General features: G+C 36.5%; 2 protein-coding genes across 5 annotated transcripts in view; both read left to right on the top strand.

The window, feature by feature from the left end:
* Positions 1-5,952: 5,952 nt before the first annotated feature.
* LOC107554194 (syntaxin-16-like) lies at positions 5,953-15,472 on the top strand. 4 transcript variants are annotated; one of them, XM_016236632.1, is made up of 9 exons: positions 5,953-6,353; positions 8,737-8,748; positions 9,338-9,445; positions 10,193-10,333; positions 10,469-10,631; positions 10,740-10,828; positions 11,695-11,838; positions 13,244-13,324; positions 13,510-15,472. In XM_016236632.1, the coding sequence occupies exons 1-9, from the start codon at positions 6,273-6,275 to the stop codon at positions 13,612-13,614; spliced, it is 924 nt and encodes a 307-aa protein (XP_016092118.1). In that variant the 5' UTR covers positions 5,953-6,272; the 3' UTR covers positions 13,615-15,472. The 4 variants fall into 4 exon arrangements, with proteins under 4 accessions (XP_016092118.1, XP_016092116.1, XP_016092119.1 ...); XM_016236630.1 differs by having other exon boundaries at positions 5,953-6,404; XM_016236633.1 differs by lacking the exon at positions 8,737-8,748.
* Positions 15,473-17,030: 1,558 nt separating this feature from the next.
* Positions 17,031-23,818, top strand: part of LOC107554193 (probable aminopeptidase NPEPL1) — a 9,353-nt gene continuing 2,565 nt past the window's right edge. The window contains exons 1-7 of the mRNA XM_016236629.1: positions 17,031-17,268; positions 17,921-18,106; positions 18,552-18,722; positions 18,845-18,934; positions 20,968-21,049; positions 21,328-21,470; positions 21,816-21,893. Coding sequence (XP_016092115.1) covers positions 17,119-17,268; positions 17,921-18,106; positions 18,552-18,722; positions 18,845-18,934; positions 20,968-21,049; positions 21,328-21,470; positions 21,816-21,893 — 900 coding nt within the window. The 5' untranslated portion in view covers positions 17,031-17,118. The remainder of the gene's footprint in view (positions 17,269-17,920; positions 18,107-18,551; positions 18,723-18,844; positions 18,935-20,967; positions 21,050-21,327; positions 21,471-21,815; positions 21,894-23,818) is intronic.

Below are 23,818 nucleotides of genomic sequence, written 5' to 3'. Positions count from 1 at the left end.
TTGTGAGTGAGATGAATTAATGCATATTCATATTTATTTTAGAACTACAGTAACATCTAATTTCTCTCAACAAGGGGACAGGAGAGCTGTCAATCAATAAATTGGAAAAAAAGTAACTTGCGTTACTTATTTGAAAAAGTAACTCAGATATTCTCTTGTAAATTAAAAAGTAAATGCATTACTTTACTAGTTACTTGAAAAAAGTAATCTGATTACGTAACTCGCGTTACTTGTAATATATTACCCCCAACACTGCTCATGTCATCGATCACTTTTAACCCTTCTCATATCAAAGTGTCTAAAAGTTTAGAGTTCACTTTAATAAAGACAGCTCAGCTCAAATCCACCAATACACTAAAGATAACACAAACACCCATCAAAAATAACTGTCGTATAAAGTTTCTCCTGTAAAAATGTCGTTACAAAGCGTTGCGTTTGAGCGGGAGATCCAGCTGGCGGAGCTGAGTGTCCGGGTAATGCAGATTTATGAGCGCTGCCGCTGGGGAAGGAATGTTTGAGGAACACATGTCTACCGCGCTCCGCTCTCTCTCCGCTCTCTCTCCGCTCCCCGCTCCCGGCCGCTGCGTGACAGGTGCTGCCTGCGAGAGGCCGCGGCGGGTGGCGCACCGTTAGCAGCATCGATCGACACTTGTCTCATTTGTGCTGATGAGTACAAGCAAATGTCGTGGATATTTATGCACGTAAAAGACGTAAAATCTATCTATTTATTTAGTATTACATGCATTAAATCTATGTATGTTATTGTTATGTTGCATGGGAAAAACATTTTGAAGTTAAATAAAAAATCACAAAAGACCACAAAAATAATGTCCATTTAGTAAATGCACATGATAAATATATAATAAATATATGTAACATACATTACAGAATTTTACTTATTCACAAACGCTTCGTCATAATGTTCATTACGTTAAAATCAATCATTAAAATAATAAGAAATAAAAATTAACAATACTTTTATAGCATTTATTATCTTGGTTAATGGTATTATCTACATACAGCCTGCTATTTTAACATTTAAAGCTATATACATTAATATCATTAATTTAATAATAATAATAATAATTGTTGTTGTTTTACATTTATAGCATATTTTAAAAATGATATTAACCATCTGAACCCTTTTTGTAAAGTGTTACCATTTTTCTTTTGGTAAGTTATGTAATGAGCAGGTTTTCTAATGACATGTATAAGGTGCAAAACACCTGTATTAATTAATTAATTAATTAATTTTGGGCACATTTTATGTATTGTATCCACTCTGGCCTTCTTTAGATTTGGGGGGGGGGGACAAGCTTTATTGCTAATAGTAATAATAACCCCCCAAGGACGGCTCTGGCAGCGAATACAACAATCCGAAAGTTTCGCATACAACTGAATTTAGGTCATTTGTTTTATACTTTATTACTGACTTTGTACTTGTCATTTTTTGTGAATTCAATTCAGATTGAAATCAAATTTGAAATCAAGCTTCCTGCTGTAAGCTTTTGCAACAAAGTTACCCTATTTTAAAGACACAAATTCACAGAATGAGCAAATGTTTAAGATTGAGATTTTTGTAATGGTATTTGTCCCCCTTGGTCCGTTCAAGCGCGGGACCCAGTGCGCCCGCACCAGTTGCACCCCCCTAAGGATGGCCCTGAGTGCTGCTATCTATGAGGGGCATGTTCAGTGAGAGAGCAAACAGAGCACAACACTAGGCTAGGCACTGTCACTCTTATCAGGCGCTCTGGTCTAACACAATCAAAGACATGTATTCAAGATTCCTCTTCAGTCAAGGGTAAATAAATGTCATCACTCACAGCCACAAAGTATGAAAACCCTGTAAACAGTCTGTGGGATTTTCTGCACTTGAGCACACATCATTCCTATTACGTACACATGCGTTCTCCTTCCATTCCCCGTGAGTTCCTCCGCGCTGTGGGGAATTGTGAACTTGCGAGAGACTCGCTGTAAAACATTAAAAACCCAACCACAGCCCTAAATTCCAGAAGATGTTTGCTAACCCCATGCCTGTGTCTAAGAGGACTGTGGGGGCTCAGGGGGATGTGATGAATGGGCCGAAAGAGTATGATGAATGTGGCTGCCGGGGTCTGTGTGTGTGTGTGAGGACGGCCGTCAGGGTTTGGGTATACGCATGAAGGTTAAGATGAAGCAGAGAGGAGAATCTCAAACTGAACTGTGAGGGGAAAACGAGAGAATGTAGCTGAGTGATGGAAAAAGAGGAGGATAGAGGAGAGACAAGCGTGTGAGAAGACAAAGAAGTGGAGAAACAGTCCTAGAGGAAAATACCTTGTAATTTTAATTTAGGATGGCAATCAATTCAAATTTTTGATTGAATTAATATGCTGAATAATTAATTTAATTAATCAGGGTTAATCACATGCAAAAAAAAAAGACCTCAAAATTAAGATACATTCATATATCATTGTGGCAGATGAGTACATTTTTGAACAAAAAATGTAAATACTGTTGCTCTGTGCAAACATGATAGAATGGCTTCTTCTCCCATGAAATATTAATTTTTCACAATACAGTCAATTCCCAAATTGTAAAATCAAGTCTTATCCTTTTTTCTTACAATATACTGTTTAACTCGGACATTTTGTCAGATTAATATGTGTTGCAAATACCAGGCTGGTGTTTTATTAGAACATTTGTCAAATATTTTATTGAAGTTATCCTGTTTATAGTGACTGTGTGCTATATGTAGAGATGTTTTACTGTAGTTTAATCTATAATATATGATCTTTTATTCACACTGAAAACTAGAGTAATGGCTACTAAAAATCAGCTTTGCCATCACAGAAATAAATTACATTAAAAAAATATTCAAATAAAACCAGTTCTTTTAAATTGTAATAATATTTCAAATGTTTTAATATGTGTCCATTTTTCACAATGTTTTTACTGTATTTTAAATCAAATAAATGCTTGGTGAACAAGAGACTTCTTTCAAAACCATGAATAAATCTTAATGAGCCCAAACCTTTAATCAGTAATGTATAGTATGTGTAATATGATAGAAAACCATATTGAGTGCCCTGAACAGTTTAGGAAGGGGATTTGGGTTACACAGCTGCTCTTTTTGTGAAATCCCTGCTAGTTATTCTTGGTCACAACCTCTATTTTCTGTTACTGTCCAGATGAGGTAAAAACTGCTGGGTTTTGTCTGCTTTATAGCCCCAGTTAACCTCTCTAACATTACTGTACTCTCCACTTATGAACTTTTATATGCAATACACATTCTGTTAGCCTGTTCATGTTCCTGTTATATAAACCTTCCAGTTATATCTGTCTTTTCTCATTCTGCAACCTCAACTTTGTTTTATTAGGCCTTTATATTTTATTGAATATTTTATTATGTATACTCTATTCCAGAATATTCTGTAATCTTGGATCTATTATTGTAGCTTAGTTTCCAACCGTTCACTCACACATATCACAGGAGGCTTCAAATGATGTTCCTGTAGGGTTGGCTGCTGCTGCTGCTGCTCGTTTGGCAGGAAGTCACAGTTCTTCATGTAGCGTGGCAGGAGGGTGCTTTTCAAGCTTGTTATAAGTTGGCATGCAATAATAAATTCACCAGTACTGCAGAACATCTTTGAGGGGTCGCCCTAAGATGCATGCTTCTAAGTTATATAGACAGCAGCAGCTAGGTCAACAGGGGTGGGTTTGTCTTACGTAAACCCAGCAGATTTGGCACGTCACACTGGTAAGCACATGGAAAATGAAGCTGGAAGCTTTCTCTTTCCTTCTGTATATGCAAACCATCAGTCAAACTTTTGGACACACCTACTGATGTTTTATTATGGCTATTTTCCACATTTTAGACTAATAGTAAAGTCATTAAAACTATGAACAAACACAAATGGAAGTACGGGAATGCTGTGACCAGATTTACTAATTTTGCTTTTAAACATCATTTACTAAATAAAGGTTAAAAAAAATACAAGGCCTAAATAACATCTCTGATATCGCATTTTTTATTTATTTATTATTGATAAAGAACAAAACACAAACCAGACATCCATATTACATTTTTATTTATTATTTATTTATTTAGTCATTTATTAGACAGATAGATAGATAGATAGATAGATAGATAGATAGATAGATAGATAGATAGATAGATAGATAGATAGATAGATAGATAGATAGATAGAACTGGAGAAAACTAGCCATGTTTACAGTTTTCACAGATGGGCTTTAAACACTGTCAGGTTAAGTGAGATGAATGACTAAGTTCCTCTTTTGCTCCACATGGGAAAAGCACCAGCAGTGCAGAAATGCTCAAAGTTTGTCACTTCCCACCCAGCCACTGGAGAAAGCTATTTGATCATAGTTATCCCTTCAACAGGTCCACAGCGTTCACAGAACTTTTCTCTATCTCGCGTGATCTTACAGGTATGAAACACTGCCGCTGTGTGGTTAAACGCATTTTCGTAAATGCAGGTTATGGAAATGCCTAATGGCGCTTCTGAGCCGCCGTAACAGTACAGGAGCGACAACTTGTGCTAAACAAATGAGAATTTGTGCTAATAGTTTAAAATTCTATTCTTCAGTATTCTTTTCGCATATCATTTTTCTTCAATTACCGCCATTAAAGAATACTACAAAAAAACAACCCCAAACTTATCATTGATTTTTAGCTAAATTAATTTTATGCTCATTTTTGAAGAACAAAGTGGTTTATAATTCACGAACGTACATTTATTAGAAAGCACAAAGGCTTTTGACTAATAAATATATAGGCTTTATGTTTACAAATGTACCCTATTCGAAGAACAACATAGGCTACAGACCAAAGCCATTCATAGTACGAAAAATCATAGTTTAAGATATTTTATTATTATTATTATGTTCATTATTATATTCACGAAATAAAAAGTGAAATAAAAGACCAAATTAATTAAATGACAGTTAAAATGAATTTCAGATTAATTCTACTGTTTACCAAATAAAATATTAGATTTTTTTATTATTAATATATATGAGCTACTAAATAAACAAAGCAAACTTGTGCAAATAAATAAAAATTAAACATTGTTTAGATTTACTAATTTTGCTTTTAAACATCATTTACTAAATAAAGGTTAAAAAAAATACAAGGCCTAAATAACATCTCTGATATCGCATTTTTTATTTATTTATTATTGATAAAGAACAAAACACAAACCAGACATCCATATTACATTTTTATTTATTATTTATTTATTTAGTCATTTATTAGACGCTTTTATCCAAAGCGACTTACAAATGAGGACAACAGAAGCAATCAATTGTAGTATTAAAACAACTAAAAGCAGATCCCAAACTAAAAGCTGAAACTGTATAAATACTACTTATACACATTTTAAAAATAAAGAAATTAAATAAAAATGACAAATGCATACAACAAAATTTCAAAACTTAACATTTAAATGAAAAACAAAAGATAAAGCTAAAAACAATTCAAAATATTAAAGAACAAACGGTATAAGAGTATAATAATGATTCTAACATAACACTAAGCCAAACACACACAAAAACAACTACATGTGTGTATGTACAACCACACACACACACACACACACACACACACACACATATATATATATAATATATACATACACATTTATAAATTCAAAATATATATTATTTCATTTCCATTTAGTTTGTTGAAGTATTAAAATAACTCAAATTAAATAAAAATAAAACTTAATAAAAGACCTATACAGACATAATAAATGCAGACATAATTTATACATAATAACGAAATGTATAGTTCAAAAATAATAATTATTTTTATTATTATACTATCATGATATCCTGATACAGTATAAAAATAAAAGAAAAAGATAATAGTACATTTTCGACAAAAATAATAACGTCACTGATTTTTGCCTATTCATTGTCCAAAGCGGAAGTTTCATTGTGAGGTCACGTTTACGTGTTCCACCTCACGGAAGTCACAGAGATGATCCATTAGCGCCCTAAAACCAAGCGTTGTCGGTCTTGTAATGTTGCGGTACTCCACAGGATACAGACTCAGGACTGTCTCGGTCTAAAAGAGAGCCGGTGTTGTCCGGAAACTCTCGAAACCGGAGGCGCTGAGTTGGTGGGCGAGCCTGTCTGCCGTTTTGCAGGCTAGCTCGCTAGTCAAGTAGCCGTCCAGCTGCCTTGGCGACGAGCTGAGTAACTAATCTAAAGACAGCCGTCGAGGCGGCTTGCAGTTATTTCCTTTTACGGTCGCCTTGTAGTGCGTAGCCATGGCAACTCGGCGACTGACCGATGCCTTCTTATTAATGCGGAACAATGCAATCCAAAACCGGCAGATTTTGGCTGAGCAAGTGAGTACATACGACCCCCGTCGTACTCTGAGTACACGTAGCAATGCTGCGGTGAGTCTAACGATCATTGTCTGAATTGATTGTTTTCGCGTGTGTGTGATTCTGAGCTAGCTAGACAACAGCCCTAGCTAGTGGTGTTTGTTTGATGTCGACCGGCAAACCTCCGCTGTTTTGTTTGCCGTGTGAGGAGCTGGCAGGTCTGTGCAAACGCTTTCCGTACAGTTGCATTTGGATTTACCTCAACGTACGAGAATGGCAATGAAATTACTAAAAGATGGTGATTGTCGTGCTAGTTTTGCGGACGTTTAACGTTAGATCCCCGGTTTAGCTGTTGGGGACGCCAGGGTCCCTAAAATATGATGGCCCCCTTTCTGAAATATAAAGGCAGCTGTATATTTTAGTGTGTGGAGATCCATATATACTGTGTGTGGAACAAAATTAAGCATTATGTTATAAGAGAAGTTAATTGGCTTTTGTATTGTCATTGTGGCCTAAATAAATGCTGAAAATATGAACTGTCTTTTGTTTGCTAACTTCTAGAAGAGCTGATAGATGTATACATCTGAAGAGAAACAATCACATTTTTGCAGTTGTTTTATTTCAGATATGAATATCAGTATAATAAAACAAAGATGGTGATTAGTGACTAGTATTTAGAAGGGAAAAAAAAGACAGTAATGTCAAAATAAGTTGAAACTACCGTTTGGCTGTTTAGGGTTGGTAAGGGTTTTTCTTCTTCTTCTTTTAAGTGTCTTATGTGCACCAAGGCTGCATTTATTTGATAAAAAAATACAGTAAAACGGAAATGTTGTGAAATATTATTACAATTTCAAATATATTTTGTATTACTCCAGTGTCTCATGATCCTTCAGTAAAAAAAACGTTATTTATTTTAACATTTTAATGTGCTGATTTGCTGCTCAAGAAACATTTTGTAAATATTATCTTAATGTTTTTGTGGAAACGGTGATTTTGCAGGATTCTTTGAATGGAGAGTTCAAAAGAACAACATTTATTTGAAATAGAAATATTTCGTATCAAAGTCTTTTCTGTCACTTTTGATCATTTTAATGTATAGTTGCTTAATAAACGTATTCTTTTCTTTTTCAGAAATTATTCTGACCCTAGACTTTTGAACGGTAGTGTAGGTTAGCTTTTTTTTCCTGAAAATTTGATGATACAAAAATAGTTTTAATGAAATATTTATACATTCTGGATATTTTGAATCTGTTCACTAAGTTTGTTAGTTGAAGTTGCAAAATATAATGTAATTAACAAATCATTTTAAAATCATAATTTATGCCTTTATGTATCACTTTCCATTAAATGGCTCTAAGCTGTTATAATACCTTATTTGTATGCATTTACAAACATAATAACTGTAGTGTGGCGTTTTATTGCTAAATTTCTGAAATATTTTTGTGCTCAATATATATACTTTGCTCTAGTTTTGTTTTTATATTCGAAAATGAGACTCCAGAGGAAGGCAGTATGTTTTGTCTCCCAGTCTTCCATAGATCTTTCCTACAGATAAGCTATGCATCACATTTTTCTTTCTCTTTGATGCTGAATATTTTGATGCCTGCTATCCAGCATGCTTTTAAATAATCTAATATCTTTATAGGGTATTGACTGGGTCCTGACAGACAGATTTTGTAATGCAGTATTTGAAGCTGTGAAAAGTAACTAAAAGTTACAAGCACGGACACCATTCTGATCATATATCAATCATGCCTGCTTGTGTTTTGTCTGGTGTAGTGGCTCCATTCCTTACCATCTGCTTGCATGTTGATTTTTGCCTGTTTGCACTTCAGTGAGTACTACTTGATCTGCCTTGCAAAATCCTGACAGAATCTTCTGCTGTGCATTGCTCAGATCTACAGTAATCATGTCAGTGAGTTGTTTTAGGTTAAAAATAGGTTTTCTCTTCCAGCTTTATCTTTTATTGCTTCTTATGAATTCAGTAACACCAGAAAGTACTTTGTTTTTCCAAACCTAATATCTTATTTAATGAATTTATGAATCAGTAGCACAATTATGCAGTTGGATTTATTGGGCTGGAATGGACAAATCTTAAATGCCTGAAAACATTATAGCAACATGATGCCTTGATACATATGATGCACATACATTTTGTATCTATGTATTTCTTTCTTCCACATTAGCATATATATGGAATAATCTGCAGTTAAGAACAATTTGCATTTACTGGTTTTTGTCCCTGATTTGTCCAGTTCTGTCCAAGTCCTGCTGTCAGTCTTTTTGATGCTGATCACTGCTTTTTGTCTTGGCTCCTCTGCTTTCACTCCTCATGTTCCTCCACTTCTCTTCTATCTCTCCTCTTACTGGATGGGGCATCGCTGGGGTCTTCCAATCACATTAGGAGTTTGATGAGGTAACCTTGATGTTTTAGCATCCCTTTGCTAAGCTCCGACCCCCTTGGTTACTGTTGCTACCTCAGATGTGCTTTACAGAATGTCTCATTGGAATGAATTAATGTTAATTTACCACCGATAAAAACATAGTCCTGCACGTTCATTTAGGAATGAGTGCAACACAGTTTTAGCCACAGCATGAGCTTTTTAAACATTTGACAATCGTATCCTTTCCTCTTGTTTTAAATGACTCAACAAGCTTTTATTGTGTTTTCCTATTAAATTGCTTTTAAAACCATCCAAACACACACACCTTTCATAGACTTTCATTAAAAAAGAGCAAGAGCTTGTCTGATAATATGATGGAACAATAGTAGGATAAAGTAGGATTGGTCTGTGCCATTTTTAAGGTGGGGCTTAGTAAAGAGTCAGTCTGTTTGTGCAAAATTTGAACACTATACACTATTTGCGCCTCAGTTTTGATTAAATATTTTGAACAATAATTCTTTCAGCTACCAATAATAATCTCATACAGCTACATTTTATGATTTACTGTATTTAAATTTCGCCTGTGATGTTTACTGTTATTTCTCTCTCTCTGTCTGTTAGTTGGCCGATGACCGTATGGCTCTGGTGTCAGGCATCAGTTTGGATCCAGAGGCCGCTATTGGTGTCACGAAGAGACTCCCACCTAAATGGGTGGAGGGAGTGGATGAGGTAATTAGATGATTGTTTTAAGTGATCAGTGGCATTAAAGGAATGTTCCAAGTTCAACTTTACTGATGGCATCTGTGGCATGCTATAAATTACCAGAGAAATAATATAGACTCACTCCTTAGTTTATTCAGACAAAAAACATGCACAGTAATGCATTTACAATATAAAAAAATGTAATTCAAAAGTGACATTTAATGAACTGGACAAGACATTTATAATATTACAAAAGTAAAAAAAAAAAAGTATAGTAAAAATGTTTCTTGAGCAGCAAATCAGCATATTAGTGTAATTTCTAATGGATCATGTGACACTGAAGACTGGAGTAATGATGCTGAAAATTCAGCTTTGCATCACAGAAGTAAATTACATTTTTAATATATTAAAGCAGAAAACAGTTATTTTAAATTGTAATAATATTTCACAATATTACTGTTTTTTTTTTAGCAAATAAATGCAGCCTTGTTGAGCATAAGAGACTTTTTACCAACGTTTAAATGTTAGTGAGTGTATATGAATTCTTGCATACATAAAAAGTGGTCCTTTTTTACTTGTAGGATTAATGTTGTAAACACAATTTTTTGTTTGTATTTAAAAATGAGGGATCAGTTTAAATAATTTCTGTGTTCATCAACAGTATTTATTTTGAACATAGATATAGATATTTGACATTCACATACATAGACTTAGCTCAAATAAGGCTTCTGTCCATAGTCAACAGAGTGAATAGTGAATTCCTTGTTCCCGCAGATTCAGTATGAAATCACACGTATTCGTCAGAAGATGAAGGAACTGGCCAGTCTGCACGACAAACACATGAACCGGCCCACGCTGGATGACAGCAGTGAAGAGGAGCACGCCATCGAGATCACTACACAGGAAATTACACAGGTATAACACACACACACACATTATAGTGCCATCTGTTATAACTAAAGGGGACACAGAAAAACTACGGCAGTTAATCACTGCACACATCATAAAACTGAATTTACATCTGTAGTGTGTCTGCATATGTGTGTGTAGATGTTTCACAGGTGCCAGCGGGCTGTGACGGGGCTCCAGACTCAGAGTCGTCATTGTACAGAGCAAGAAAACCGGCTGTTGACTAATGTGGTCTCCTCACTGGCCCAGAGCCTTCAAGAACTGTCAATCAACTTCAGACACACACAGTCAAGCTACCTGAAACGTAAGTGTATGCAAACACAAGATATATGTTATTCAATCAACATTAGCTTTTGCCTCATGCTGTTTATTTATGACAAATCTTTATGATGCATCTTACTTTCATTTACAGGGATGAAAAACCGTGAAGAAAGGTCCAAGCACTTTTTTGACTCTGGTCCTCTTGTGGAGGAAGATGAAGATATTGCGCTATATGACAGAGTGAGAATATTTTACTAATACTCATATTCACATGTGTTTTTAGTATATATGCGACATACATGTTTCTATTTTGGTGACTAGATTGGTATCAACCAATCGTTATCGCTTTAAATTATTGCCATTATTTTTGGAAGCAGATTATAGTTTAAACATTATATATAACAACATATATTGTAATGTTTTGATGCTTAATGTCCCTTGAAGCATGTAAATTCTAAAATCCAAACCTTTAGAGTGAACACTGTATAGATTTATATTAAATATGGGCCATAATATAAAATAATTTTTTTTTTTTTTTAAACAAACATTTAGATATTGGTGTGTAGTGGTTGACCGATATATTTCCTAATATCAGCCAATATTTGGCATTTTTATGTTGGTGGCATTGGCCAATGTGTTTTTGCTTGGCTAATAAGAAGCTTTTATGTTGACAGCGAATAAATTATGCTGTTATATCCAGTTTGCCACTGTCATATTTAAGTCATATGTCACTGTGTGCTGAATGTAAAATTAGCATTACCTGATCTTTATTTAAGAAAATATGATTCCCAGTGCTAACAAACTTGCGGTGTCCACTGTTGGTTAGAGTGTTTACTTACTTTTTATTATTGTTTTTAACTTTTTTTTTTATTTGTGAAAAATACTATAATAGGATTACAGAATCAATATGTTGCTAAAACGTGAATGTTAATTTTACAGATTTATTTATTTATTTATTTTTATTAAGTTTAAATTTTAATCTTTTCAACTTAAGAAAATATGTCAAATTAATCTACATTTCATTGCAGCAATTGTTATGTAATAGCATTCTGTTTTCAGTACATGGTTGACGTCTGACTTTGGAAGTGTCTTTCTCACTCTTTCAGGGATTTACAGATGACCAACTAGTGCTGGTTCAGCAAAACACAGTGGTGGTAGACGAGCGAGAGAGAGAAATTCGACAAATTGTTCAGTCCATCTCTGACCTTAATGAGATATTTAGAGATCTTGCTGGAATGGTTGTTGAACAGGTCAGTGTGCGTCTTGGTGCAAAAAAATTAAAACGAAACAATTTAATTATATTAAATTAAACAGATCAGGGGCCTCGTTTATAACCGTTGCGTATGCACAAAACCTGCCCTGAAAGAGGCGTACGCCACTTCCTAAGCAAAAGGTGGGATTTATAAAAAACAAACTTGACGGGAAAATTTTCACACCTGCACGCAAACTCTGACTCATGCGTACAGACTTTTTTTTTCCTGGAGATAGAAAGGTAATGAAGTAAACAGGTTTTATACAGTTTTAATTTCATCATATACATTTACATTAAATATTCCACTCTCGTTAATGGAGATAAGCACTGAAATTACATAAAGTCATTACGCAGAAGTTAAACCAAAATTATATGTATTTAGACATAGTCTTTTTGTAGTGGATGCGCTTGATTACTTTTCCTGTAATATGTTATGTTTTAATGACAGTGAGGAGTGCCGTAGGTGCACAATAATTTATCTTTAAACTAAACTGCACATCTCATGTTATGAGGAAATATTTTTAGCGAGAACAATGATCAATGATGCGCACTTACTTCGATATTGTGGCGGACACGGCTGGATTTGGTGGAACGGTCTATTGTCCGGTTTGAATAGGACCAATGATAATAGCTTACTGTACAACCACAGCTGCAGTTGATGTCATGTGAAGGCATCTCCACAACATTATGAAAAATACCACTGTATTTGAAGGATACAACTTGAAGAAAACGGTAAGATTTGCACGTTAATGTGTATGGCACAAATGGCATTTATTGTCCGTATCTCATATTTCTTTAATGTCTTGTAGACTACCTTTGACGGTGTTAAACATGGTGTCACGTGGATGGGAATATGCATGGAAAAGATATGCAGATGAGGTTATGCATAGTAAAACTAGACGTTGTAAGCTCCATATATGGTGATTTCGGGGAGGAGTCGGGGTGGAGATGCACGTGTGCACAATCTTCCCCTGACTGGGATTTATAAAGGGATTTTTGCGCAGGTTCTGGCGTGCACATGGTTTTATAAATCTGAAAACCTTTGAGCGTATGCAAAATCTAGCTTTTGTGCCTACGTACACTTTTAGGATGAAATCTAGAGAGTTTTATAAATGAGACCCCAGGTCCTGTCCTAATACTTGTACTATTTTAGATTCTTTAAATGCATTTGTTATTTATTTTATATATATATATGTGTGTGTGTGTGTGTATATATACTTCAATTTAAAATCTGATTTAATATCAATTATATAAGTATTAATAAATAAAAATAAGAATTATAAATAAATTAGGTTCAAACACAAAATGAATATTATGCTTCCTTGACTGAGGCAGTTGCATAAATATGCTAAATATATATTTTTTAAATATGCATTGTTAATGTCAATATAAATTTTATTCAGGGCACAGTCCTCGACAGAATCGACTTCAATGTGGAGCAAGCTTGTGTCAAAACAGAGGAGGGTCTGCAGCAGTTGCAGAAGGTGAGGCTCTTATCAAGCCTGATGATGTGTTAAGCATCATGTCAAGGGATGTAATTGCTTACCCTTACTTTTTCAGTCATTTGTTGTGTATTATAAATGTACATACAGTATCCACATGACATTTAAAAATAATATTACATAGCAGAGATGGAAAGCACACTCAACTTTTCTCTTTACTTTCTTAGGCTGAACAGTACCAGAAGAAAAACCGCAAGATGCTGGTCATTTTAATTCTCTTTGTCATAGTTGTTGTTCTAATCCTTATTCTGTTCGGGACAAAGTTTAGATGAATAATTCCATGGCCTCTAGGAGGGATCTACCTGTATGTATGAGAGAAACTGATGTGTGTGTGAAGAAGGTTTAGAAGGTGCTTCCGTTTTAAAATACTACACCACAAAGTGAAGATAAGGACGCCCCCTGCTGACCAACAAGTGCAGTGTGCGGAGACATTTGTGTGTTTATTTCTGTTGTGAGAGCGTAAGTACTCGGGTTCCTTTCAGAGGGCCATTTTTCTTCATTTTTTCACACAAGCACAGTAATTAGGAGTTTGGATGTGATATGGCAGCATGTTCAATCCCAACTGCCCTTGTCGTCTAATTTAAAGAGTAAACAGGAAGATGATGGGAAAGATTAGGAATCCTCGGAAGATGATCATATATGCTTGGGTGAATTTCTTCAAAATAATGTCCAGGTCATATTTTTTTGCTAGTTTCCCTCTCAACTCTCATTACTGTAATGCAGAATTAAATGATTTAAATCAAAAGTACAGTTGCAGTATTACAGTATTTGTTTACTGTATAATAGTGGTACAAATCTAATGGGAATCACCATTGAGAATAATGGAAAGTAAATTAGAATACGTTAAAGTAAATGAGACTTTAGGGGGGATTGGGCATGGTCATGAAAATAATTTCATGATGCATATTCTTTATATATATATGTATTCATTTGAATATGGGGTTAAATGTCACCTGAACGTGTTTCCTAAAGATTCACCCACTTTCTTGGTTTCAGTAGTGAGCATCTACAGTGAAACCTGTCATAAACTGCCTTCGAATCAGACCTTGCTTGTAAGGTTAGGATGTGTGTATTTGATGCAAGCCCAAGATGACATTATAAACTCTGTTTTCCTGTAATTTAATCTGACATTTTGCTGTGTATATGTGTGTGTTTGAGAGGAGACGCATTGACACTCCAGTCAACCACGACAGAAACTGAGGAATGAGGAACATATACTCAAAGCATTTACCATGTTCAGTTTTTATTGTTTAGTTTTTTTATGTGGTAAAATGAAAATCATTGGGATTATGACAGGGGTTGAATGAACTGAATGTTACATTGTCCTTTACGAACGTCCATTACTGAGAGTTAATTCCTCTGTTCACGTCAGTGGAGGCGTTTAATGCACCATCATGTGTTTATCTACGTTTTAATGACAGTGTTGTTATGAAATCAGTATCATTTCAGTGAAAAGCGGGAGTGATTCATCAAGATTTTTTGATTCACTCCGTTCCTTGCCTTAAAGAGTGAACATTTGTGTGCTGAACTTGGAATGTTTTTAAAGCTTTCCTTGTCCATGTTTCATTGGCTGGTGTTGTCACTGTTGTATCCTTCAGTCTGACCTTTGAACTTAAACTGAACTTTGACCTTCAGTCTCAGACTGAAGCTCAGTGGGGTCGGCTGACTGACTATAACTACTGTTCCCTGGACAAGATGAAATAATTTATTTTAGATGCAAACACGTGTATAGAGTTTATGGAGTTCTATTGTTGTCCGTTGGTAGTCCAAAGTCCTTTAATTTCTTTGTTTATTATTGTAATGATGATTTACTTTCTAAAATCAATTCCTGTTGGCTTTTGTGAAGGGTAATTGCACCACTACTGTATGATGGGGTAAAATCACGTTGTTGACCATATTATTTTATAAATACAGAGACAGTTTATTCTTGTTATTTTAGAAGGTTTGAAAAAATATAACTGCCCATTCAAGGCTTAAATCCATTTCAAGTGATTTATTCCATGGTTTTGTGATTTTTCACATGGTTTTTATATGTGAATATAATATTTTTCTGCCATTACGGTACTACTGTATGCTATATGAACCTTCTGTAAACGCTGAACAGGTTTCTAATGAAATTAAAACAAACAAACAAAAAAATATATATATATATATAACAATGCAGGTTGTGTGGTATTTTATAAATGCATTAATACATGGATATTTAAGTTATTAACAAATAGTACTATGGCAGGCCTTTTCACACAACTGAAATGTTAACTCAATAAATCTGATCAAAACTGCTGTTGTACACAATCAACATGCCTTCTGTCATCTGATTGATAATTTCTTCAGCAAAGTAAAATGTATCATGAAAATATCATCTTACTAAGACATTTTTGGGAGATATAGTGGCAACTAATATTTATATCCATTTAATGTAAGTCTGCTAAGCTGTTATAAAACTCATTGATTTACATTACAAGCTATTGTAATCTCATCTCTCTTTTTTGGACATAAATAACAACTGCACCCAATTGCATTTTTATTCATTTTTTTGCTTAGTTTGGGCCTCTCACATCATACTATATGAGCCATAAACCTGATATATCAAATATAATACACCCTCTTGGGCATGGAGTTCACCAGAGCTTCACAGGTTACCACTGGTGTCCTCTTCCACTCCTCTATGATGACATCACGGAGCTGGTGGATGTTAGAGACCTTGAGATGCTCAATAAGGTTTAGGTCTGGAGACATGCTTGGCCAATCCATCACCTTTACCCTCAGCTTCTTTAGCAAGGCAGTGGTCGTCTTGGAGGTGTGTTTGGGGTCGTTATCATGTTGGAATACTGCCCTGCGGCCCAGTCTCCGAAGGGAGGGGATCATGCTCTGCTTCAGTATGTCACAGTACATGTTGGCATTCATGGTTCCCTCAATGAACTGTAGCTCCCCAGTGCCGGCAGCACTCATGCAGCCCCAGACCATGACACTCCCACCAGCATGCTTGACTGTAGGCAAGACACACTTGTCTTTGTACTCCTCACCTGGTTGACGCCACACACGCTTGACACCATCTGAACCAAATAAGTTTATCTAAGGACATGTTTCCAGTATTCCATGTCCTTAGTCTGCTTGTCTTCAGCAAACGAGACAAAATGGCTAATTGGGCCCAATTTGGACATTTTCACTTAGGGATATACTCACTTTTGTGGCCAGCGGTTTACACATTAATGGCTGTGTGTTGAGTTATTTTGAGGGGACAGCAAATTTACACTGTTATACAAGCTGTACACTCACTACTTTACATTGTAGCAAAGTGCCATTTCTTCAGTGTTGTCACATGAAAAGATATAATAAAATATTTACAAAAATGTGAGGGGTGTACTCACTTCTGTGAGATACTGTATATATATAGTTTTTTTTGTCTGTTTAAAAGTTCAATAAAATTTTGATTTTTCGGACTTTGGTTTCATAGGGTTAAATCGCATGTAGTCATAGTTACAAATGTGTTCATGTCTCTTGCTATGTGATAAAACATGATGTGGTGCTCAGATACATGAATTATTACCATATTCATGCACCATTGGCACTCCAAGATTCTTCAAGTAATGTTATTACAGTAATACGCTTTGGCGTTTTATAAGCCCTCTCTTGGTCGAAAACCTGAAATAAATATCTAGATTTAAATAAATAATTAAATAGCGCGGTCAGCACGAGGGCCTCGCGAGACGACCAGGGGAAGCGGAAGGTCAAAGTGCATCTTCCCTCTGAAGAGACTCTCATTCGGGCGGAAGATGGCGAACGTACTGCTCGAGTTCAAGGCTTCTGCCGGGGACTCAGAGCCGCAGACCCGCCCGGTCCTCTTCGTCGGCCAGCTCGCCAACCTGCAACAGCTCAACTGGACCCAGGTGAAAGGGAAACTGCAGCCGGTGGTCACCAAAGAGGTACGTAATGTTACATAAAAAGTAACTGAGCTTGTAAACACGTTGACGTTAGCTTACCGGCTAAAGTTAAGAGAGAAATCGGCCTCTTCAGACTATGTAACAGACCGCATATCTGCGTTTACTGATGGAAACGTCAGGGTAACAAAATCAGTTTAACGACACATTGTTCTTCTAGACTGGCTGTTACATATTTCAATAAAATGACACACTTCACAGTCAGCATTTCACTAATACAAAGTGCCATGGTATTCTTGGAAGAACAATAGCAATATCATTTTTTTTTTATCTTGAACGTGTGCAGTGGTGATATTTTGGAGAACTACATAAATCTGTTATCATTACTGTCCTACTGCCACAGACCTTTTTTATTTTTCTTAAGTCAGCCACATCATGTTGTTTAGTTTAGAGGAAACACTTGATCAAATCAGAGTCAAGCGAACATTTATTATCAGCGCAGGATTTCCTGATAGACTTGATGGTCTGGATTGTTTAGTTTTCCTGCTGTTATTGATCATGTATGATGATCTGCATGATGTTATTTTACTTAATACTGTAGATTCATTTTCAGGTGCACTAGCAAATAATATAGCGTGGTACTATCATTTTTCACTACATATTTTAATTTGTGTGCGGTATCTGTTTTTGCTTTCAGATATGGCAGGCGGCATTGGCCTCTCTGAATCCCAACCCTACGGATAGTTGCCCGCTGTATTTGAGTTTTGCAGCCGTGGCGGCCCTTCCTTCACGAGTCAGTCGTCACAACAGCCCATCATCTGCACACTTCCTCACCCGGCTCGTCCGAACCTGCCTGCCCGCCGGCAACAACCGCTGCATTGTGGTCAGTCTCGTTTCACACCATTACTGATGTGCACTGCTTGGTACTCTATTTTTGTTCAAATAGACCGAGACAGGCTGCTGAAAATTCAGCCTTGCCATTAAATGAATAAATTGCATTTTAAAAGATATTAAAATAGTTAAGTTATTTTAAATTGTAAGAATATTTCACAGTATTACGGTTTTACTAATATATAGAATATATATATAAATTCGTTTCATCACTCAGTTAAAAAAAAAAAAAGAGGTAAAAATGAAAGTCAATATTTAAATGCATAGTGTTTTGAAAGTGTAGCTATAACACTTTAAATGTTAGAAATTAGATAATAATGTGCAGTTATTTTCTCTTGCAGTATTGTGCCACAAATGATGTTGTTGACGCAGCTCGACTTGAAACATTTCTTCAAATTTAAGATTAGTTGACACGGTGGGTTTGTTTGGTTTTTCAGATGGTGTGCGAGCACTCTGATGTGTTTGCGTCAGCGTGTGCCATTGCCCGAGCTTTCCCGCTCTTCACCCGCCGTTCAGCATCTTCTCGCAGGACAGAGAAGAAGCACGTCACTGTGGAGTTTGTCACTGTGGGTCAGGACAGCGGTCCGCTGGAGGTCTCCACACTGAAGGTAAAGCGATAAAGTGTTCAGAGCTACTTCCCTGTGCCTCAGGTTAAGTTGGTTACTAGTTAATTTATGATTATGCATCATTTATATTACATCCATTTCAATGTGCAAGTGGTTGTTTCCAGTGTCTTGCCAGTGCAGCGGATGGAGTTCGTCTGGCTGCTCGAATCGTAGACGCTCCATGCAGCGAAATGAATACTGATGACTTCCTAAAGGCAAGCATTTCTACTCGCAGTTTTATTTTAATATTATTTATATATTATTATAGTATTTAATAATATTTTTTCATTTTAATTTGAGTAGTTTTCTATGTGCTTTTGCCACTTTTATTAATATTTTTTAAAATACATTTAAGCATAAATGTTTATTTCAGTTTTAGTAATTTTAGTGCTTAAACTGATTTTGTTTAATTTAGCAGGGTTTCTGCGGGTCTTAAAAAGGTCTTAGTCTTAATTCGTCCTTCTATAAATTAAGGCCTTAAAGTCTTGCATGAGAGCAGAAAAGTCTTAAATTCATAAGTTTATGGTATTAAATGTTGCATGCATTGCAAAAAATCAATATCTTCATCTGTAATTTTCAATACTATTATCTGAACATCCTTAAAGGGATAGTTCACCCAAAAATGAAAACTTGATGTTTATCTGCTTACCCCCAGGGCATCCAAGATGTAGGTGACTTTTTCTTCAGTAGAACACATTTGATGATTTTTAAGTCCAACCGTTGGAGTCTATCAGTCTTATAATGGATGGCAATGGTAACAAAATTTATGAGAGTAAAAAAAACATGCACCGACAAATCCAAATTAAACTCTGCGGCTCGTGATGACATTGATGTCCTAAGACACGAAACGATCTGTTTGTGCCAGAAACCGAACCGTATTTATATAATTTTTTATCTCTAATACACCACTATGTCCAACTGTCTTGAGAGAGGAGGGGCGCTGAAATAGCCAGGGCTGGCGGCGTGCGATGGGGTACACCTGAACCGAATGGAGCCTCATCACCGCCGCTGTTTAAATGCCGAGCGCGCCTCTCCTCGGGAGACCGGTCTCTTCCCCGTGCATGCACGCTGGTGTCCTCGTAGGTCCAGGAGGGGTGTGTAGAGGGACTCCCGTGCCGCCAGAGTCGTGAGCTGCCGGACCCGCAGTCCGGACGAGAACCGCACCCGATTACACGGCCGTTGGGCAAGGATGCTGGTCCGTCTAGTCCCTTCAAGCGCGTGGGCAGAGAGAAGGACGAAGCCGCCGATAGAAGCCGCCGCCCCTCGCACCCCGGACTGGAGAGGGGAGCGCGTGCGACCGCCAGACTCCGCCCCTTACCTGGACCCTTCCTTCCTTCCTGCTAGTCCCTTCAAGCGCGTGGGCAGAGAGAAGGACGAAGCCGCCGATAGAAGCCGCCGCCCCTCGCACCCCGGACTGGAGAGGGGAGCGCGTGCGGCCGCCAGACTCCGCCCCTTACCTGGACCCTTCCTTCCTTCCTGACCACTGCCCTTCCCTTCACGAACCCCACAGCACGACGAGGACACCAGTGGCTCGTCGTGCTTATTTTCTGTTAATAAATTGTCTGTCGTTTGCTCCTCCCGCGACAACACACCCATTAACGTAAACTACACCAGAGCGCGTACACACCTCATGCACCGGATGCCGTGCGCGCACACAAAGACAGTTGGACATAGTGGTGTATTAGAGGTTTCTGGCACAAACCGATCGTTTCGTGTCTTAGGACATCGTCATCACGAGCCGCAGGGTTTAATTTGGATTTGTCTGTGCATGTTTTTTTTACTCTCAGATTTTGTTACCATTGCCATGCATTATACGACTGATAAACTGCAACGGCTGGAGTTAAAAATCATCAAATGTGTTCTACTGAAGAAACAAAGTCACCTACATCTTGGATGCCCGGGGGGTAAGCAGATAAACATCAAATTTTCATTTTTGGGTGAACTATCCCTTTAAATCAAGATACATTTACTTGAGATGCAAATGTAAAGTTTAGTCTTGAAAAACTGAACGAATTTCATTTTGAATGGGGGAAATGGGGAATGAAAATGTATTTTCCTTTTTTAATTTTCACTTAAGTGTTTCATCTAGCGTTTATATTTTATTTTATTTTAGTTATTTCAATTAACAAAAATTATTTTTAATTGTTATTTTTATTTTATTTATGTATTTGTTACTTTATGTATGTGAGAAATGCATGCTGAAATTGCTTTTCCGCTCATCATACATACATTATGCAATCTTCTGCAGGAAATCAAGGCAGTGGGCAATGAATTAGGCATCACTCCAACTATAATTCGAGGAGAGGAACTGAAACAAAAGGGCTTTGGAGGTAATCTTGAGTTTCTTCTTTAAAAAGTCAGCCCATTGCAACATTTTCTGATCTATGATGAAAAAGATGAGCTTGCATTCTCATCACAAGATGAGTGGATGGATGTTATTTTAGAACTGCTGACTTAGTGCTGCTTCTTCCAGATGAAGTTTTTCTAGCACGTAAAGAAAAATCGTGCACGCCATTTTAAGCTTAAACGCATTTTGTTTAGCAAAAATGACGCAAGCAACCGTTACTCTGTGCATATGTTTACATGTGCAAAATCATTCTCTCTTTAGGCATCTATGGAGTTGGTAAAGCTGCTCAGCATCCTCCTGCATTGGCTGTGCTCAGCCACACTCCCTCAGGAGCCACACAGGCCATTGCCTGGGTGGGCAAAGGCATTGTCTACGACACCGGTGGTCTCAGCATCAAGGGCAAAGTAAATACTGCACCTCACTGTCTGCCGAGTGCACTAAACGGGCAGAGCACTCAATAATACTATGTTTTTTTTTAAAGGTGAAGTTTGTAATTTTTTTTTACAGTATTAATATGAAACCCATTCCAGCTTAATATGCAGAGTGTGCTGTAAGAAACACATTTTTAGGTTGATTTTCCACAAAAAAATGCCATCAGAGTGGACTGTTTGTGAGACCAAATGCAGATATTTTGCAATGCTTTTTGGTGCCGCTAGAGGCACACAAGTGACACCTCTGTTAAACATCAGACTCTATCTGCATTTAAGATTATATATTGTTTGTACAATTTATTTTTCTCTCCTTTATAGACCACAATGCCGGGAATGAAGAGAGACTGTGGAGGAGCCGCAGCCATTTTAGGAGCTTTTAAAGCTACTGTTAAACAGGTACTGATTATTTTGGCAACTAAAGATTACTGGCTGCTAAACTTATCTACATTAAAGGTCCTAACCCCTGTCTCAAGTGGGCAGCCAAAACGGCTTGCACTTTACACCTGGTATTAATGTGTGTCTCCAATCCATCCACAGTGACCGTGTAATATTTTGTTGATGGGAGGGTGTCTTATTTCAGGACTGCATGCATTTTCAGGGTGTGTGAAGTCATGTGCTTGTATACACTAGCATTCAAAAGTTTGGGGTGGGTAAGATTTTTTCAATCTCTATTCAGAAGTCTCTTATGCTCACCACCATTAAAAAGGCTTTTAAAACTCTAATATTGTAAAGTATTATTACAATTTAAAATACCTTTTATATTTTAATATCTTTTAATTGTTTAATGTTACTTATTCCTGTGATAAAAAAGCTGAATTTTCAGCAACATTACTCCAGTCTCAGTGTCACACGATCTTTCAGAAATCGTTCTAATACTGATTTGCTGCTCAAGAAACATTATCAATGTTGAAAACAGTTGTGCTGCTTCACTTTTTTTTTTTTTTTTCCCGGGAAAAGATCATTTTAATTGTTTAATGTTACTTATTCCTGTGATAAAAAAGCTGAATTTTCAGCAACATTACTCCAGTCTCAGTGTCACACGATCTTTCAGAAATCGTTCTAATACTGATTTGCTGCTCAAGAAACATTATCAATGTTGAAAACAGTTGTGCTGCTTCACTTTTTTTTTTTTTTTTCCCGGGAAAAGATCAACATTTATATTTAGTCATTTAGCAGACGCTTTTATCCAAAGCGACTTACAAATGAGGACAATAAAAGCAGTCAAATCTAACAAAAGAGCAACAATATATAAGTGCAAATGACAAGTCTCGGTTAGCCTAACCCAGTGCACGTAGCAAGGTGCGTGTGTGTGTAAATACTGCACCTCACTGTCTGCCGAGTGCACTAAACGGGCAGAGCACTCAATAATACTATGTTTTTTTTTAAAGGTGAAGTTTGTAATTTTTTTTTACAGTATTAATATGAAACCCATTCCAGCTTAATATGCAGAGTGTGCTGTAAGAAACACATTTTTAGGTTGATTTTCCACAAAAAAATGCCATCAGAGTGGACTGTTTGTGAGACCAAATGCAGATATTTTGCAATGCTTTTTGGTGCCGCTAGAGGCACACAAGTGACACCTCTGTTAAACATCAGACTCTATCTGCATTTAAGATTATATATTGTTTGTACAATTTATTTTTCTCTCCTTTATAGACCACAATGCCGGGAATGAAGAGAGACTGTGGAGGAGCCGCAGCCATTTTAGGAGCTTTTAAAGCTACTGTTAAACAGGTACTGATTATTTTGGCAACTAAAGATTACTGGCTGCTAAACTTATCTACATTAAAGGTCCTAACCCCTGTCTCAAGTGGGCAGCCAAAACGGCTTGCACTTTACACCTGGTATTAATGTGTGTCTCCAATCCATCCACAGTGACCGTGTAATATTTTGTTGATGGGAGGGTGTCTTATTTCAGGACTGCATGCATTTTCAGGGTGTGTGAAGTCATGTGCTTGTATACACTAGCATTCAAAAGTTTGGGGTGGGTAAGATTTTTTCAATCTCTATTCAGAAGTCTCTTATGCTCACCACCATTAAAAAGGCTTTTAAAACTCTAATATTGTAAAGTATTATTACAATTTAAAATACCTTTTATATTTTAATATCTTTTAATTGTTTAATGTTACTTATTCCTGTGATAAAAAAGCTGAATTTTCAGCAACATTACTCCAGTCTCAGTGTCACACGATCTTTCAGAAATCGTTCTAATACTGATTTGCTGCTCAAGAAACATTATCAATGTTGAAAACAGTTGTGCTGCTTCACTTTTTTTTTTTTTTTCCGCGGAAAAAGTAAAATATTTATTTTTTCTTTTTTAA

This window comes from Sinocyclocheilus grahami, unplaced genomic scaffold (assembly GCF_001515645.1).
Source record: "Sinocyclocheilus grahami isolate Dianchi unplaced genomic scaffold, SAMN03320097.WGS_v1.1 scaffold493.1, whole genome shotgun sequence".
Classification (NCBI taxonomy): Eukaryota; Metazoa; Chordata; class Actinopteri; order Cypriniformes; family Cyprinidae; genus Sinocyclocheilus; species Sinocyclocheilus grahami.
The sequence above is the reverse complement of the archived record's forward strand: the minus strand, read 5'-3'. Positions and strand labels throughout refer to the sequence as shown.

Excerpts from the sequence above, each read along its gene's own strand:
- LOC107554194 (XM_016236630.1), top strand. The coding sequence starts at position 6,273 with ATGGCAACTCGGCGACTGACCGATGCCTTCTTATTAATGCGGAACAAT. Across the intron at positions 10,829-11,694 it reads ATATTGCGCTATATGACAGA|GGATTTACAGATGACCAACT; the intron begins GTGAGAATATTT and ends TCACTCTTTCAG. Across the intron at positions 13,325-13,509 it reads GTCTGCAGCAGTTGCAGAAG|GCTGAACAGTACCAGAAGAA; the intron begins GTGAGGCTCTTA and ends TTACTTTCTTAG.